The sequence below is a fragment of the Sabethes cyaneus genome, chromosome 1, assembly GCF_943734655.1.
Source record: "Sabethes cyaneus chromosome 1, idSabCyanKW18_F2, whole genome shotgun sequence".
NCBI classification, from domain to species: domain Eukaryota; kingdom Metazoa; phylum Arthropoda; class Insecta; order Diptera; family Culicidae; genus Sabethes; species Sabethes cyaneus.
Window position 1 is genome coordinate 20,445,538 of NC_071353.1, and position 17,319 is coordinate 20,462,856.

At 39.1% G+C, this 17,319-nt stretch overlaps 1 protein-coding gene across 1 annotated transcript in view; it reads right to left on the reverse strand.

Moving 5' to 3' along the window:
* Positions 1–727: 727 nt before the first annotated feature.
* The window catches only part of LOC128745464 (protein sidekick-2-like), a 52,383-nt gene continuing 35,791 nt past the window's right edge, over positions 728–17,319 (reverse strand). Inside the window, exons 6-10 of the mRNA XM_053842540.1 lie at positions 2,406–2,520; positions 1,678–1,884; positions 1,216–1,610; positions 1,008–1,150; positions 728–947 (exon numbers count right to left, since the gene is read on the reverse strand). Coding sequence (XP_053698515.1) covers positions 728–947; positions 1,008–1,150; positions 1,216–1,610; positions 1,678–1,884; positions 2,406–2,520 — 1,080 coding nt within the window. The remainder of the gene's footprint in view (positions 948–1,007; positions 1,151–1,215; positions 1,611–1,677; positions 1,885–2,405; positions 2,521–17,319) is intronic.

Sequence of the window (17,319 nt, forward strand, 5' to 3'; positions counted from 1 at the left end):
TAGCACCATTTAATCCATTTAAAATTTATTCTTCACTTATTTTGCTTAGCAGCAAGTCAGCGGGAATTTCTCCCAAACACCCGGAAAATATGTATAAAAATATCACACATCTTCTATCGTCTCGCTCTTTGCCTTCCTCGAGAGTACGTTCTAGTTGTCGCACTGATGCTTTCATTAACATTAAAAAAAAAAGTATTGGCAATATCCTTCCAGCACCGCGTCACCGGTAGGTTCATTTTGTTCATCTCACGTTACTTGTCTCTAAAATATGCTACCCTATTTTACACCTTCAAGCGGTAAAGCTCAAACTCTCACCTAGCATTCGTTCACCTCCAGTCGGCCGACCGTCGTTGCGTCGAATTGCGTCAATTAACTCACTACCTGTACAGGACAACAACGACGGCAGAACCGACAGAAGAAAAAAACAGAACGGAAAACAAATCGAACAGAAGAAAAGCCACGCTGCTCAAGCCTCTGGATTGATCATCACTTCCAGGTCGGGAACGTGAAGCAACAGTACGGTGTGTCCCGCCGTTGTTGCCTTGGTCGACGCCGCTCGCTTCATCATCATCATCGTCGTCGTCGTCATCATCGTCGGCGGCGTCGTCGTCGTCGTCGAGTGGGACGCAACATCTGGCGGAAGTTGCTGGAGTTGCTCCAGGGGCCACCATTCGGCACCGTCGGTGTGCATCATGTCGACACCGGCGCTGCCTTCGGTGGCCCTTTATCAGTCCCCATCGATGGTCAGATGACGATGGTTGCCGTTTTGCAGGATCTTCGTCACCGGGACGGTCGTTTGGATGATACCGTTGGTGTCGCAGGTCGCCTTCCAGTCGATCTGCGTCTGCTGCTGGTGTTGCTGCTGCAGATGCTGCTGCTGCTGCGATTGCTTCAGGTCGCTTTGGGTCGAATCCGACTCGTTAGTGTAGCTGGTGGTGAAGCATTTTCTAGGAGTAAACGAAAAACGAATTTAGAGGTAAGCTTTGACTAGTTTAACGTAGTCTTACTTCCACAAGACGATCGCTAGAATTATGAGCAGGAGACCAAAACAGCAGATGACAGCACCGGCTAGGACTATCAAATCGTAATCGGCGTAGTGATGATAAAGCGACGGAGGCTGCTGCTGATCGCAGTTAGCGTGCAGCATAATCTGTCAAAGAAAAAACACAAACAAATAAAGAATCCAGTAGTCGAATCCAGCAACGTTCGATTTACCTTTTTGGATTCCGAATACGGACCCAAGATGACCTTGTTCGGATTAACCACACTGATGGACGCCGCCCGGACCTTCAGCTCGTAGTTCGAATCGGTGGTCAGGTTCTGCAGAACAACGGACGTCTCTACGATGGAAGCGTTCGCAGAAATACGAATCTCCCGGGACCGGGTGTAGTCCATGTTGCGGTAGCTGACAATGTAGTGATTAACGGAGTTGTAAAAGTGCTGCGGAATGCGCCAAGCAAGAAACAGCGCGTCCTCCGAATAGCACGTCAGATTGACGAAGCGAGGTGCACTAGGGCCGGCGATGTCCGTCCGAATGGACACCTCCGACGGTTCGCCGTCATATTTCAGACTGAAAGCGGCCACTATGATGCGGTAGTCGGTAAACGGTTCTGTTGGTAAACGGAACAAAAAATAAACTTTAAACCCGAACGAATCAAGTTTCATGCAGTGGCTTACTTAAGCTGGACAGCGTGTAGTAGTAGATTGAGTTCTGCATGGCGTCGCTTTTCAGTATGGGTAAATGCAGCAACGTCTGATTCTGATACACGTAATAAACCCGATAACCGTGGATTACACCGTTCTTTCGGTCCGGTTCCTGCCAGCTAATGCGAATCGTTGTCGACGTCACCTCCAGGATGCTCAGATTTCGAGGCCTACTGGGAACTGGCGGCGGCAGCGAAAACAGGGGATAAACACAACGGACGGCAAGACATAAATAAGCCTGTTTTGAGGTTATGAATTTTAATGAATCTCCGATCCGAGGTGTGAACATTGCGAGTTAAACAGGCAGGGAAGGTTGGTTCGGTTTATCAATGCAAATAATAATGTAAATAATTGCCGGTGTTTTACTTTCAGAGGATGTGGAGGGGGAAAAGGATTAATTTCGATGACGATAAGAAGCCTACTTTCGACAAATTAGCTAAAGCGGACAATCTGACTAACAGGGATTCGATGGTGGGGTGCGAAGAAAATAGTTATCAATGATGAACGAACTTTATCAGGTAATTAATATTCTCCCATTTATATCGCTGGGGAGGGACCCGAAATTTGTGATGGGATCTTGAAGGGAGTATAAATCAAAATGAATTATAAATCGGTTTCCTGACCGGCTCTCGTTTGGGGAGGGGAGACAGCAATTTAAACCTCGGTGCAGATTAAAGGTTTTCTACATGCTTATTGCTTACCTCCTTCGTCCGTCATTACCAGAACCGTTGTTGGTGGGCCCAAACCTTCCGGGTTGAATACTTGAATTGAAACCAGATACTGTGTGTACGTTTCAAGATTGTGGATTTCATGACTCTGAAATGAAATGAATGAAGTCGATGTCGTAAAATAAATGAAACAATAGAGCATATGAATAAAACAGTTTACTTTGCTTTCCCCGTGTAAATTTTATGGGAGAGTTTGCTCTAACTCTTTTATTCATACGGCCTAATATCATAGATAACTGCTAAATTCAAACAAATATTGAAAATTATTGGTTTTGATTTAGATTAGTTCATGTTAAAAATCAGAATAAGTCGAGTAACCCAAAAACAAGTCCAACACTGTGTTTCCCACTGTCTGAAAAATGCGAAAGAAGCTCCTATCTTCAAACGCGACAATAAATTGGATGTAAATAACTACCGACCGATTTCAGTCCTTTCAGTCTTAAGCAAGAGTCCTCTCCCTGGTTTTAATAAAAAACTTTTGATACCATCGACCACGAAAGACATTTACAAATACTTTCCTATTACGGGGTTGATCAAAATCTACCTAACTGGAAGAGCTCAGTACGTACGTGAAAACATTGAACATCAAACCTGCGTGCCACAGAGCAGCAACTTAGGACCGCTTCTGTTTCTGCTGTACATTAACGATCTCGCTAAGTTACCCCTACGTGGAAAACCAAGGATGTTCACAGACGATACGTCATTATCGTATCCTTGCACTGATCTGTCAATAGTACAGACATATTTTGTTGAAAATATTCTATCGCTGAATCTTCTCAAGACCAAATGCATGATCTTCCATTCCCCTCGCTTAAAATTCCGGTTCATTTATTCCTTCTAAAACGTTAAAACACTGTCTACTATGCTTTAGTTCAGTCCATACTGCAACCATACTGCAGTCTGGTGTCTATCTGGGGCACAGCGAGTAGAACTTCTGTACATTCCCTACAAGTAACAACTCATGACGAATCCGAGTCGTAGATATGCGTTAAGAAAACAGTATAACTTATCTGTGGGCCGGCTAAATACCGAAATGGCTAAACAGTCCTTCCTCTACTAAGGCACAAAAACCTACAATGCTTTACCAAACCACATTAAGGAACTAAGCAATCTAAGTATTTTCAGAAATACACTTAACTCTAAGCAGAGCACCCGGGTGCCTACATTAAACCTGTTGTTTCGAATCGGGCTCCCTTTCTCTTGAAAGAAAGTCATCTTTGCACTGGAAGACGAGCTACGATGGACCGAGTTAGATGCTGGAAGTAGGTTATGCAGGTCTTGTCACAAGACGTAAAGTCAACTAAACTGGAAAAAATAGGTAGTCCGTCTCCTGCTGCTACCCAGAAAAAAGTAAAAGAAAAAAAATAAGAAAGAAGGAGAAAAATGGAAAGGAGCACGAAGGCAAACGCTGGAAAAATAGGACTGCAAAAACGAGTTAAAAAAGAGTCAAAGTGACAAAATGAGAGGGAAAATGGAACATAAAATGTGAAAAAATGGTAAAAAGTAAACAGCAGATGTCAAAAGAAAAAACGAAACAAAAAACAAGGAGACTGGACCGAAAAAGATGAAAAACGAAGGAGAAAAGTAGAAAAATGATTGCACAAAGAAGGCAAAACACTGAAGAAAATGTGGATAAACTGAACTGAAAAAGAGAAAAAATTAGTCAAAAATGGAGAAAAAACGGAAAAAGTGTAAACGGGAGAATGGTGAAACGAGCACAGGAAAAGAGAAAAAACGCAACAGAAAGAAAAAGAAAATGGGGAGAAATAATGAAACCAGAAAACGAAATGGATAAAACAGAAAAGAATAACAACGTAACAGAAAAGCAGGATATAATAGTAGTAAGTGCAGAACAGAGGAATGAACAACTGAGGATAGAAGAGGGACGTGATAAAAAGTGAAAAAATACAAAAATCAGGACGAAAAAAATAAAGAAACAAGTCTAAACGGGCAAAACGCAAAAGCAACACGCGAGACAGGAAAAGACAAGCAATGCCTGAATACTTTGAAAAACAGAATAAGAAAGACAATAGACAGAACACAGGTAATTCAGGTCTCGGGAGAAAGCGGCAAATTATACATGTCTTATACTAGTCTACAGCGGTTGACGACATAAATAAAGAGAAAGGGAACAGACGGTAGGAGAAAAAAGCAACAAGAAAGAATAAGAGTGAAAACGAGACAGGAGGGAAACGAGAAACACGAGAAAAAGAGGTTAAACGGGATATTAAATAAGAAATATGGAGCAACAAACGGGAAATAGTACAGAAAAAGCAAAAAAATCACGTAAACCGGTCTAAGGAATAAGGTAAAATGGAAAAGAAAAAGACAAAAATTGTAGTTACGAAGGTAAACCCGAGTGGAAAGGGAAAAAGGGAGCCAAAACCTGAATAAAAAGACAGAGAAACGGGGCATCGAAGAAGAAAAACGAGAAGCAAAGGAGATAAAAATAGGTAGAAAAAAGGAAAACTAGAGACGAGAAAAAGGTAAAAAGAAGAAAATAAACTCAAATCTGGTAAGAGAAGTGGTGAATAGGAAACACGGAACAGAAAAAAATAAAAGTGAGAGGCAATGAGGAAAAAAGGACGGAAAGTGAATGCAAAATTAAAAAAGTCCAATTCCTTCCTTGACCTGAGTAAAAGCGTTGTAACTGGAAGGTTTTCGTCATGTTATTAATAGTAAATTACAAACAGAAAACGGTAGAGAAAAGAAGCAATATGATTGAATAGAAGGCAAACCCCCAAAGAAAATGTGGATATACTGGACAGAAAAAGGGAGAAAACGAAAAAGAAAAATAGGAAAGCAAAAGGAGAAAAAACGGGAGGAAATGAGAACAGGAAAAGAAGAAAATAAAATAAAATAAAATCCTGGCAGTGCTCTACAAAAATGGCCGAGAACCGCTAGCAGCGGCACTTCATTGGATAATTTCTAGGATTTGGGAGGAGGAGAAACTACCGGAGGAGTGGATGGTAGGAGTAGTCTGTCCCATCTACAAAAAAAGCGACCGGTTAGATTACTGTAATTACCGCGGCATCACGTTGGTCAACGCCGCCCACAAGGTGCTCTCCCAGATTTTGTTCTGTCGTCTATCCCCAATAGCAAAAGAATTCGTAGGGTAGTATCAGGCGGGTTTAATGGGGGGTCGTGCTACTACGGATCAAATTTTTACTCTCTGACAAATCTTCCAGAAATGTCGAGAGTACAACGTGCCCACGCATTATATTTTCGTGGATTTCAGGGCAGCGTACGATACAGTTGAACGAGAGCAGCTATGACAGCTAATGCACGAGTACGGTTTTCCGGACAAACCGACGCGGCTGATCAAAGCTACTCTGGAGCGAGTGATGTGCTACTTGCGCGTTTTGGGGACACTCTCGAGTCCTTTCGAATCGCGCAGAGGCCTGCGGCAAGTGGATGGACAGTCCTGTATGTTATTCAATATCGCTATTGAAGGTGTGATCCGGTGAGCGGGCATCGAAACGAGAGGAACGATCTTCAGAGTAGCCAACGCCTAGCCTTGCAGACGACATCATTACTGGAAACCTTGGGACGGCGGAGGCAATCTACGCCCAGACTAAAAACGGAGACTAAGAGGATTGTGTTACAAATGAATGCATTGAAAACCAAATATATGGTAGGAAGAGGCTCCAGAGAAAGCAACGTTCGCCTCCCACGGACAGTGACAATTGTTGGTGATGAACTGGATGGTTGAGGTTGATGTGTTCGTATATTTGGGATCTCTGGTCACCGCCGACAGTAATACGAGTAAGGAGTTCCAACGACGCATTCAATCTGGAAATCAAGCCTACTTTTGCCCCGCAAGATGCTTCGATCTGGGAGCATACGCCTCCGCACAAGCTGACGATGTACAAAACGCTTATTAGACCGGTAGTCCTCTTGAGACAGTAACTTTGCTTACGGAGGACATGTGTGCACTAGCCGTATTTGAACGAAAGGTGTTGTGGACTGTTTTTGGCGGAGTACAAACGGAAAACGGAGTGTGTCGGAGGACTATGAATCTCGAGCTACAGGGACAGGCACTGCTCGGAGAGATTCCCATCGTACACCTGGCGAAAGTTGGGAGACTACGGTGGGCCGACCACGTCGCAAGAATGCCTAACATCTATGGCAGTACAATCCATTCTCTTCAAGAACCTCACCGGCCCCAGGAATAGAGGGGCCCAACGTGCTAGGTGGCTCGATCAGGTTGAAGCCGCTTGCGTGTGTCGAAATGCGCAACGAATTGGCGACGAGTAGCCCAGGACCGAGTAAAATGGAGAGGAATTCTTGATACGGCAGGAGCCACCCCGGCTCTCGGCTGCTAAAGAAAGTAAGTAAGTAAGTAAGGAAGCAGAAACAAAATGCAAAACAAATTAAATTCAGGACTCAGGAAAAAGCAAAAAATAGGCTCGGAAAAATAGATAGAGAAGAAGAGGAAGCAGCGCGCACACACAAAGACGAGACAAGAAATGGAATACGGTACAGAAATCAGGAGAAACCAAACGAGAAAAGAACAACACCGGTGAAGGAAAACAATAGAAACGAAAAATGAGCTTAAGCGGCAAAAGAAGAAATCTGGGACAAAAACCGGGAAAATGCAACAGACAAAGAAGAACAGGAATAGTAGAGCAGAGCAGAAAATGATGAAAAACGGAGATGTAAAAAGGAACCATGGAAAGGAAATGAAAAAGTTAGAAAAGTACGAAAACTGAAAACGGAAAGAAAGGAAAAAAGAGAAGTAAAAAAATTGAGCACGAAAAAGAAAATAAAAGCTGGGTGAAAAAGATAAGGAAAAGCTTTTCTGAAAATAAGAAAAAATGGAGCACGAATAGAAAAAAAACGGAACAAAGGAACGGGACAGAAAACAGAAATCAGGAAATTGGAAACTGAATAGAGCCAAATGTCAAGTCTCAAATGCCAAACCTCACCTCTTAAGCTCTAAGACCCACGTTCCACGTCCCAAATTTCAAGTTTAAATTTCCAAGTTCTAAGCTAATAATAATCAAAAGTCGAAGATCAAAAGTCAAACTTAGAGCGAGGATAGTAAAATGAAAAAATTGAATAAAAATATTGCAAAATGGTAACTGAAAAGTGGAAGTAAAGAAGAACCGGTGGAAGATGATCCTGAATATTTACCTAGTTTAAACAGAGCAAACAGTTCCTATTGGAAATATTAGGATATTTACTTTACTTATTTACAGACAGATCAACAATGGATCTACAGGTAATCCGTTTCCTGCTACTCTCCATGAGAAGAAGAGGCAAAAAAGAACGGAAGAGGGCATGAAAAAAGAAAAACAAACAAAAAAGGCGATAAAATGAGAGCGAAACGGGATATAAAAAAAATGGGAAACGAAGAAAATTGCAAAGAACAAGCGGAAAATGAGGTCAAAATTCAAGAGATTTGAAAAAAATAAAGATGAACGGAAAGAAAAAGAAGAAAAATATGAGAAAAGAAGTAAAAACCCTGAAAAAAATGATATAAATGAGAATAAACTGGACAGGAAAAAAGAAAAATAGAACGAAAAGGAAGGAAAAACGAAATAGAAAAGGAGAAAAACAAAAGTAGAAAATCGGGAACAGCTAAATTCTGAAATAAGAACAGAAAAAGAGAAAAAAAGAAACAGAAAAAATTAAACGGGGAAAAATAAAAACAGAATGTAAAAAGGATGATGAGCAAAAGAAAATCAGAACGTGGCAGGGAAGGAGGCCAAGTAGAATATAGAACGAAACAGGCGAACAAAACAAACAAACGACGAACAAACGTAAAACGGGACAGAAAAGTAGTTAAAAAAAGCTATGAAGAGACGACAACCGGGAAGACAAAAAAAAATAAAAAAGTCGAAAATGGGTAAAAATGACAAAGAACGAGACAGGAAAACAAGAGAAATAGAAAAAAACTGAAGAAGAAAGACAAAAACAGAAACAAAGGAAATTTAGGACTCTGGAAAGGGCAAAAAGTGGGACAGGGAAAGAAAAGAAAAGGAGCAGAGAAGGAGGAAAAAACGAACAAAAAAAGAGGTGACAAGAAAGAGAGTACGGAACAGAAAACAAGATAAACAAACAGAGAAAAGAAGAATAACGAGAAAGAAAACACCGATGGAAGAAAACACCGATGGAAGAAAACAAGAAAAACGGAAAAAAGTCAAACGTGATATAAAAGGAGAAACTTTTGACAAAAACCGGTAAAATAAAACAAGAGAAAAATGAACTAAAGAAAAAGGTAAAACGGAAGAGAAAAACACGAAAAACGGGTGATGAAAATGGAATTCCAATCACAGAAAGGAAAGGGAAGAAGGGAAGCCAAAAATAGAATAAAAAGACAGAAAAGACGAAAAACAGAGCATCAAAAAGAAGAAAACGACACAGTTGAAGACGTCAAATAAAAAAGAAATAAGATAAACAAAAGTTAGGGAAAGGGAAAAAGAGGAGCGACAATATTAAAAACGAGAAAGAAAATAACAAAAAAAACAAGTGAACAAGTGAACAACAAAACAAGCATGGGAAATAGCTAATCTGTAAATATGACAAAATGGAGCAGGAAACGAAGAAAAACGGAACAATGAAACAGGAAACACGTAGCAAAATACAAACCTGGTCAAGTGAATTTTGTTAAATGCTTTGTTTTGTTATTGAGTTGCATATCAATGCTAATGGTTTGACTGAAAATAAATTTATGACTGTAAACTAAAAGTGTCTTACTGCAGACGTCTTTCCCCTATACAATCGCATAATCTTTGACTTGAAAATTATTCAAAGGAAAGAGAGTTGCCATTCTTCCACCGAGGCACATCATCTCACAATTTAAAGACAAACATTCCGCGGATGCAATCAGCGTCTGGTCACCCGCCATAACACTCCACTTCAGGCACTTTATATTCAAGACCTACGTACTGCCAACAGGAGAAGCGTAGCAACATCCCATCCTTCCAGTTCTCTTATTCCGGATCTAATTAGATCCACCTAAGAGGGCTGAAGCCTCGAAGTGAGCAAAAGCGCGCTACATTCGTCCCGTCACACTTACGTCGAATGCCATTAGCATGGCAAGGGATGTCGGTTGCATAAATTCTTCGTCATATTTTAGTGCTAGAGCACTACCATGTGTGTGTTACCCGTACGAACGTTACCAGCGACACGTCAAAAGGATTAGTTCGACGTGGAGGTGATTAGAAAATCAAATATTTTTAACATAATATTGCTGTGCTGAGCTACGGTAATAAGGAGCTTAGCTTTCTGTCATAGAAGAAATGTGTACGATATAAATGCTGCACCAATGCGATAAATTAATTCATGGTTTTATGTTGTAATTACACGATTGTGCTGACAGCGGCGTTTGAAGTAGGAAACAAAAATCAAAGCCAAGCGAGCCCGAATTTGCTATCGACGCTCATTGCTTACCAACAAACAACCATCGAAACCACAAAGATAATATCTGGCCAATCAACGTGACCGCCAGCTAGTACCGAGCCATTATCGGTTCGGTTCCACTCCAGAACAGAGGAAACCGAGGACAGCACACCGTGTCCTGCCTTCGCAACGGGATTGTCAAAGCCACTGACAGAAAGCAATAAATTACACCGATCACTATCGGCCAACGATCCGCTAAGCCGTTTCGAAAAATAGGATAATGGTGCCCTCAGTCCACGGAAGTGTCCGTGTTTGGGCGTAACGACCGCTTTCGGAAGCGGCCGTGTTTTCATGTCAACGGGCTATTCATTCGATTGCCATTGTAAACATCAACTCAATTTCCTCATTTACAACCCACGCAGACTACCGCCAACGAACCCATCAAAACTAATAGAAATACTCGTTGCCTTCCCGTTTCTCCTTCCCCGCAATCAAGTCGCCTCAAAATGAATCGGTTTCGATTCATTTCACTGATAAACCGCAGCTCAATGGCAGCCCTAACAGCCGAGCCTTCCCTTTTCCTGCTACATCCGGCCACTGACTGGAGAGAGCGTTCCGATTATTTTGACTCGGCCAGACGTGCCATTCACCACGGCCAATGAGCAGGATTCCCTCTGTGCACTGCGATAGGGTTCCGAAATATACTTTAATGAGTTCCCTGCTGCCATTGTGCCCCATCCGCCAGAGCAGCGTCGGGTCACAACCGGTAGCAACAGGCCGCTTAAGATATTATGGCTTGTTTTCCGCGCGATCGAGACACGCCCTGCTTTCGGTTGTGGATGGAAAATTGATATTATTACCGTAAGCCACGCACGACCGTCCGGGATGCGATAAGATAAGATTCGCCTTCACCAGCTGTTGTTTCCGTTTTTCGCGATGCCATCATCGGAGACGACGACGCTTGACTGGTGGGCTGGCTGACGGCTGGCTGGCAGACTGGCTGATGGCTGGCAGGCTGGTTGGCTTACTGACTGAGTGACTGACATTTCCATTCAAGGCACGTCGCCGGCAGTGAATAACCGGTACTTATGTGGGCACTTTTGGAACGGGAAACGAGGAATCGAAACAGATATCAGTAGTTTATTTATGGCTTTTTGGTGACGACCCAGCTGTGGGCTGCCGGCGAGCCTGTGAGCAGCGTTTAGGATTTAAAGTTCACGAGTTGAATGAAAAATTTCAACAATTATTGATTTGCATGGTGCATTTCAGGGATTCTGAAACTTCTTTTTTAGATGGCTCTTTTTGGTTCTAATAAATTTCTTTGTTAAAATATTATAAAATTAACATAAGATATTTTTGAAAAAGCATGAAATGGAGTCATCAGAAATGTACCACTTTGATACGTTCTAAATGTCAATATGACGTCTTTCAGCAGTAGACAACCAATAAGTACTGGCTGGCTATTTCTGCCCGTAATAGTAATAATTCACCCTAAATTGCACAATGTAGTGAAAGGTGGAACGTTTGTTCAGTTTTATATTATCAGTAGTCCAGGTCACTCAAGCCTCTGTGTTCCGTTTATTTGAAATATGTAATAACTTTTAGGCAAAGAGGGCTTAGAATATGTTGACCCTCACTAAGCAAGAACGATCCATCAGCCCATGAATGGTTAATTCTGCAACTGCCCAGGTGAGCTCACCCTATCACAAAATATCTCAGAAAAGAATTTTTAGCGAAAAAAACTAGGAAATTTTTTATTGTAAACAGATGAAATTTCATAATAACATTATAAGTCATTGTTGTTTTATCTCTCGAAAAAGCTATTAAGACAAAAGTTTCATGTTTTCTCGACGTTTCGACACTTCGTTGGTGTCTTTTTCAAGGGGTACTGTGGTAAAATATATTTTGAATGTCAGTTTTAAGTTGCTTACATTCATTTTTATTGCTGCCTTTACGTAAACGATCGTCTTTTGTTTTATGTATTTAAATTTATCACGATCATGTAGGAACTGGAAGCCTTGAAAAAGACACTGACAAAGTGTCGAAACGTCGGGAACATCAACATCAAACCTTTATCTTGATCTTCATTTGAATGTCTCCACACCATTTGTTAGCTACCCCTGTTGTCTCTCTATTCGCAATCATCAAGCGATTTTCTTGCCCTTCCTTAAAAGAGTAGTCAGCTCACTGGAAGGGCACCGCAACTAAACAGAATTCGAAAAAGTAGTTTAAAGGGCAATTATAGAGCTAATTATTATCTACATTACTGTTGACGAAAGTATAGTTTTATCTTCTGTATTTACGGCGCTACGCGATTGCTACCCTTTGATTTGGATCTAGGAACTTAGAACTTGAAATTTGAGACTTGAAGTTGGGTCTTAGAGAATAAGAGGTGGAGTTTGAGACTTGACATTTGGGTCTATTCAATTTTCAATTTTCGTATTAGTTTTTGTTTTCCGATTCCCGCTTTCCGTTTTCCGTTTTCCATTTTCCGTTTCCCGCATTTCGTTTTCCGTTTTCTGTTTTCTGTTTTCTGTTTTCTGTTTTCTGTTTTCTGTTTTCTGTTTTCTGTTTTCTGTTTTCTGTTTTCTGTTTTCTGTTTTCTGTTTTCTGTTTTCTGTTTTCTGTTTTCTGTTTTCTGTTTTCTGTTTTCTGTTTTCTGTTTTCTGTTTTCTGTTTTCTGTTTTCTGTTTTCTGTTTTCTGTTTTCTGTTTTCTGTTTTCTGTTTTCTGTTTTCTGTTTTCTGTTTTCTGTTTTCTGTTTTCTGTTTTCTGTTTTCTGTTTTCTGTTTTCTGTTTTCTGTTTTCTGTTTTCTGTTTTCTGTTTTCTGTTTTCTGTTTTCTGTTTTCTGTTTTCTGTTTTCTGTTTTCTGTTTTCTGTTTTCTGTTTTCTGTTTTCTGTTTTCTGTTTTCTATTTTCTGTTTTCTGTTTTCTGTTTTCTGTTTTCTGTTTTCTGTTTTCTGTTTTCTGTTTTCTGTTTTCTGTTTTCTGTTTTCTGTTTTCTGTTTTCTGTTTTCTGTTTTCTGTTTTCTGTTTTCTGTTTTCTGTTTTCTGTTTTCTGTTTTCTGTTTTCTGTTTTCTGTTTTCTGTTTTCTGTTTTCTGTTTTCCGTTTCCCGCATTTCGTTTTCCGTTTTCTGTTTTCTGTTTTCTGTTTTCTGTTTTCTGTTTTCTGTTTTCTGTTTTCTGTTTTCTGTTTTCTGTTTTCTGTTTTCTGTTTTCTGTTTTCTGTTTTCTGTTTTCTGTTTTCTGTTTTCTGTTTTCTGTTTTCTGGTTCATTTTCTGTTTTTTCGTTTCTTGCTCAATTTTTTTTATTATTTTCCGACTAGCTTTTCCCCATACTTTTTCTTTGTTTTCTGTTGTTTTCTTTCCTGTTTTCAAGATTTTCGCTCTTTTTTTTCTTTCTTTCCGTTTGCAGTTTTCGTGCTTTTTAACGTTTTTTATCTTATTTCTTTCTTATTTTGCGTATTCGACTGTGCTGTTTTCATCTCTGTTGCTTGTGCTCTGTTTTTCGTATTTTCTGTTTGTTATTCTATTTTTGGCTCCCTTTTTACCCTTTACTCTCTGGGAACCCGTTTTTCGTCTGTTTCTCTTCCGTTTTACTTTTTTCTATCGTCCATTTTTCCTATTTCTTTCTGTCCCATTTTCCTGGTTTTTGTTACAGGTTTCTCCTTTTGTATTTCGTTTCAGCTCTTTTTCCGTTTTTCTTCTTTTCCTTCATGGGTGTTTTCTCTGTCGTTATTCTTATTTTTCCTTTCTAGTCTCGTCTCTTCGTTTCTACCCGCTGTTTCCTCTTTTTCTGTTACTATTTTCTTCTTTTCCTCTGTTTCGTTTATTTTGCCTTTCTTGTCTCGTTTTCCCCGTTTCAGTTCTTTTCCTGTCTCGTTTTTCTTTGTAATCTATCCATTTTCGAATTTTCTTTCCTTGTTGGGTCCCGTGTCGGCTCTTTTCGCTTTGTAACTCCTTTTCTGTCCCGTTTCTCGTTTGTTCATCGTTTGTTTGTTTTGTTCGTCTGTTCCGTTCTATGTCCTACTTTGCCTTCTTTTCTGACACGTTCTGGTGTTTTTTTCCTGCTTAATCCCTTTTGCCTTCTGTTTTTGTTTTATGTCGCAATTTAAATTGTTCTATTCCATTTTTAATCATTTTCTGTTCTTATTGTTTGATTTTGCTGCTCCAGTATTTTTTGCTTTTGCTTTGCTCCTTTTCTATCTTGTTTTTTCGTCCTTTTTGCTCAGTATTTCTCATTTTCGGTCCAACTTATCCACATTTGTATCGTTTTCCTTAGAATTCTCCCTTCTTTTCTCACATTTTTCTTCTTCTCTTTTTCGTTCGATTCGCTCCGATTTTGGCCTCATTTTCTCTCTGGTTCTCGCTAATTTTCTTCTTTGCCTTATTTTCTTTTCTATTTTCTGTTTACCTCCCATTTTGTCACGTTTTTCGTTCATTTTTCTTTTGCCTTCTTCCGCCCTTTTTTGTCTCTTCTTCTCCCGGAGAGCAGCAGGAAACGGCCTACCTCTGGATCCATTTTTAATCTGTCTGTGAATATGTTGAGAAAATTTACCAATGTTTTCATTAGAAACTGTTTGCTCTGATTGAACTAGGTAAATATTCAGGATTTTTGACTATTTATTTCCTAATTTTTATATCTTACTGTGCACTTTTCGTCGATTGTTCTTCACTTCCACTTTTCAGCTGCCATTTTTCTATTTTCGTGTTCAATTTCAACATTTTGATTTTGACTTTTGACGTTCGACTTCTGATTATTGTTAACTTAGGACTTGGATTTTAAAACTAGGAATTTGAGGCTTAGAACGTGGGTCTGACGTCTGAGGTTTGGCATTTGAGCCATGGCATTTAGGTCTATTCAATTTTCAATTTTCTGTTGTTTTGTTTGTCTGTTTTTCGGTTTGTTTTTCTGTTTTCTGCTCCGTGTTTCCTGCTTCATTGTGCCGTTTTTCTTAGTTTCTTGCTCATTTTGGTCTTATTTTCAGATTAGCTTTACCCCAGGGTTTTCACTTGTTTTTTGCTATTTTCTTTTTTTTTTCTCAATATTTTCGATTCTCTTTTACTTCTTCTTTTCGTGCTTTGCTATTTTTTTCAATCTACTCTGTTTCTCATTGTGAATGTATTCAAATTGATCACGATCGGTGAAATATCAAAACTCATTTGATTACGTTTCGGCCTACTGTCTTTTATTCAGCCATCATCAGATACTATTGTCAACAGAAATAAAACAAATTTTAATTTACCTATTTTTAACAAACAAAATGACAAAACTTACAAGGAAATAATCTTATCGCTAACTAAAACAAAACTTTTGTCGTCCACTGTAGTTTCATCTACGACGCTAAGTCCGTCCGCGTCGTTCCCTTTTGCTCTGTTCAAACCTTCTGAGCTTGCACAGGGCGCCGTCGTATGTGTTGGAGAAACTTAGAGCATCCCGTTGGAGGTTTACTGTATTGCCTTCGCGTAGCTGTTTTAGTTAGCGATAAGATTATTTCCTTGTAAGTTTTGTCATTTTGTTTGTTAAAAATAGGTAAATTAAAATTTGTTTTATTTCTGTTGACAATAGTATCTGATGATGGCTGAATAAAAGACAGTAGGCCGAAACGTAATCAAATGAGTTTTGATATTTCACCGATCGTGATCAATTTGAATACATTCACATAAGTGCACGGTGATTAAAACCAAATCATATATCTGTTTCTCATTTTACGTTTTTGACTCTACTGTTTTCATCTTTTTGATGCCCTGTTTTTCGTTCTTTTCTTTTCTATCGTTGGTTCCCTTTTTCCTTTCGTCTCTGGGATTTAATTTTGAGCTCCAGTTTTCCAACTTTCTCTCTTCCGTTTTACCTTTGCTCTAGTTCATTTTTCCTGTTGTTCATTTCTTTCTTCCCATTTTTTCGGCGGTTGTCTCAGATTTCTCCTATTATAACCCGTTTGAGCTCTTCTTCTGTTTTTTTTTTGGTTTCCTTCACTGGTGTTTTCTCCCGTTATGTTTCTTTCCTCTTTTAGTTTCTACTGTTTTCTGCTTCCTAGTCCCTTTCGTATCTCATCTTTTTCCGCCCGCTGTTTTCTATTACTCTGTTCCTTTTAATTTCTTTTTTTATTCAGTTTTTTGCCCTCTCCTGAGTTTTAAATATCTTCTGTTTCTTTTTGTTGTCCTTCTTCTTTCGTTTTTCCCATTTATCCTCTTATCGGGTTTCGTTAATTGTCGTTTTCGACTTTTTTTGGTCCCGGTTGTCATCTCGTATCCCTTTTTAACTCCTTTTCTGGTCCATTTTTCGGTTATCCGTCATTTGTTTTTTTTGTGTTTCGTTCTATGTCCTTTGCTTCCTTTCCCGTCACGTTCTGATTTTCTTTTCCACTTAATCCTTTTCCTTTTTGTTTTCCTCTTTTTCTGTTCTTATTTCTGCATTTTGTTTCTCCCTTTTTTCTGCTTTTGCTTTCCCCCGTTTTCTATCTTGTTTCTTCTTCATCATGGAACAAAAACCATTTTTCACGTTTTTCTGTCCGGTTTATGCTTATTTTCATTCTCGTTTTCTTTAGGCTTCTTTCTTCTTTCCTCACATATTTCACTATTTCTCTTCCGTTTTGTATATATTATTCTGTCAAACCTTCTCACTTTTCGCCTCGTTTGTCGTCTTGTTTTCTCCCATTTTCTCCTTTTTCCATTTTTATATCCCATGTCCCTCCTATTTTGTCATGTTTTTACTTCTTTTTCGTCCTTTTTTGTTGGAATCGAAATTGAACTTGAAACTGCTGCATTGCTTTATTGTTTTATTACTTTATTCCTTTATTGCTTTATTGCTTTATTGCTTTATTGCTCTATTGCTTTATTGCTTTATTGCTTTATTGCTTTATTGCTTTATTGCTTTATTGCTTTATTGCTTTATTGCTTTATTGCTTTATTGCTTTATTGCTTTATTGCTTTATTGCTTTATTGCTTTATTGCTTTATTGCTTTATTGCTTTATTGCTTTATTGCTTTATTGCTTTATTGCTTTATTGCTTTATTGCTTTATTGCTTTATTGCTTTATTGCTTTATTGCTTTATTGCTTTATTGCTTTATTGCTTTATTGCTTTATTGCTTTATTGCTTTATTGCTTTATTGCTTTATTGCTTTATTGCTTTATTGCTTTATTGCTTTATGTTTTATTGTTTTTATTTTATTATTGGGGTTATTATTGGGCAGGAGCGAAGAGCAAAATAATGTCAAACTAATGTATAATACACTCAAGTCGCTTTTTACGCGAAGGATACGTCCCGCGTAAATCAAAACCGCATAAATTTAGAAATTCGCGTAAAAAAAGCCGCGTGAATTCCGCAATCCGCGTAAATTCCAAAATTCGCCTAAAAACCAAAATTTTGCGTAAAAAAAACTTTGTGAATTTCAACACTGTGCGAAAAAATAGACATTTTGAGCGTATCCGCGAAAATTCCGAAATTCGCGTCAAAAAACCGTGTAAATTTCGAAACTCGCGTAAAAATAGTCGCGTAAAAAACAAACCGCGTTAAAAGCGACTTCAGTGTACTATAT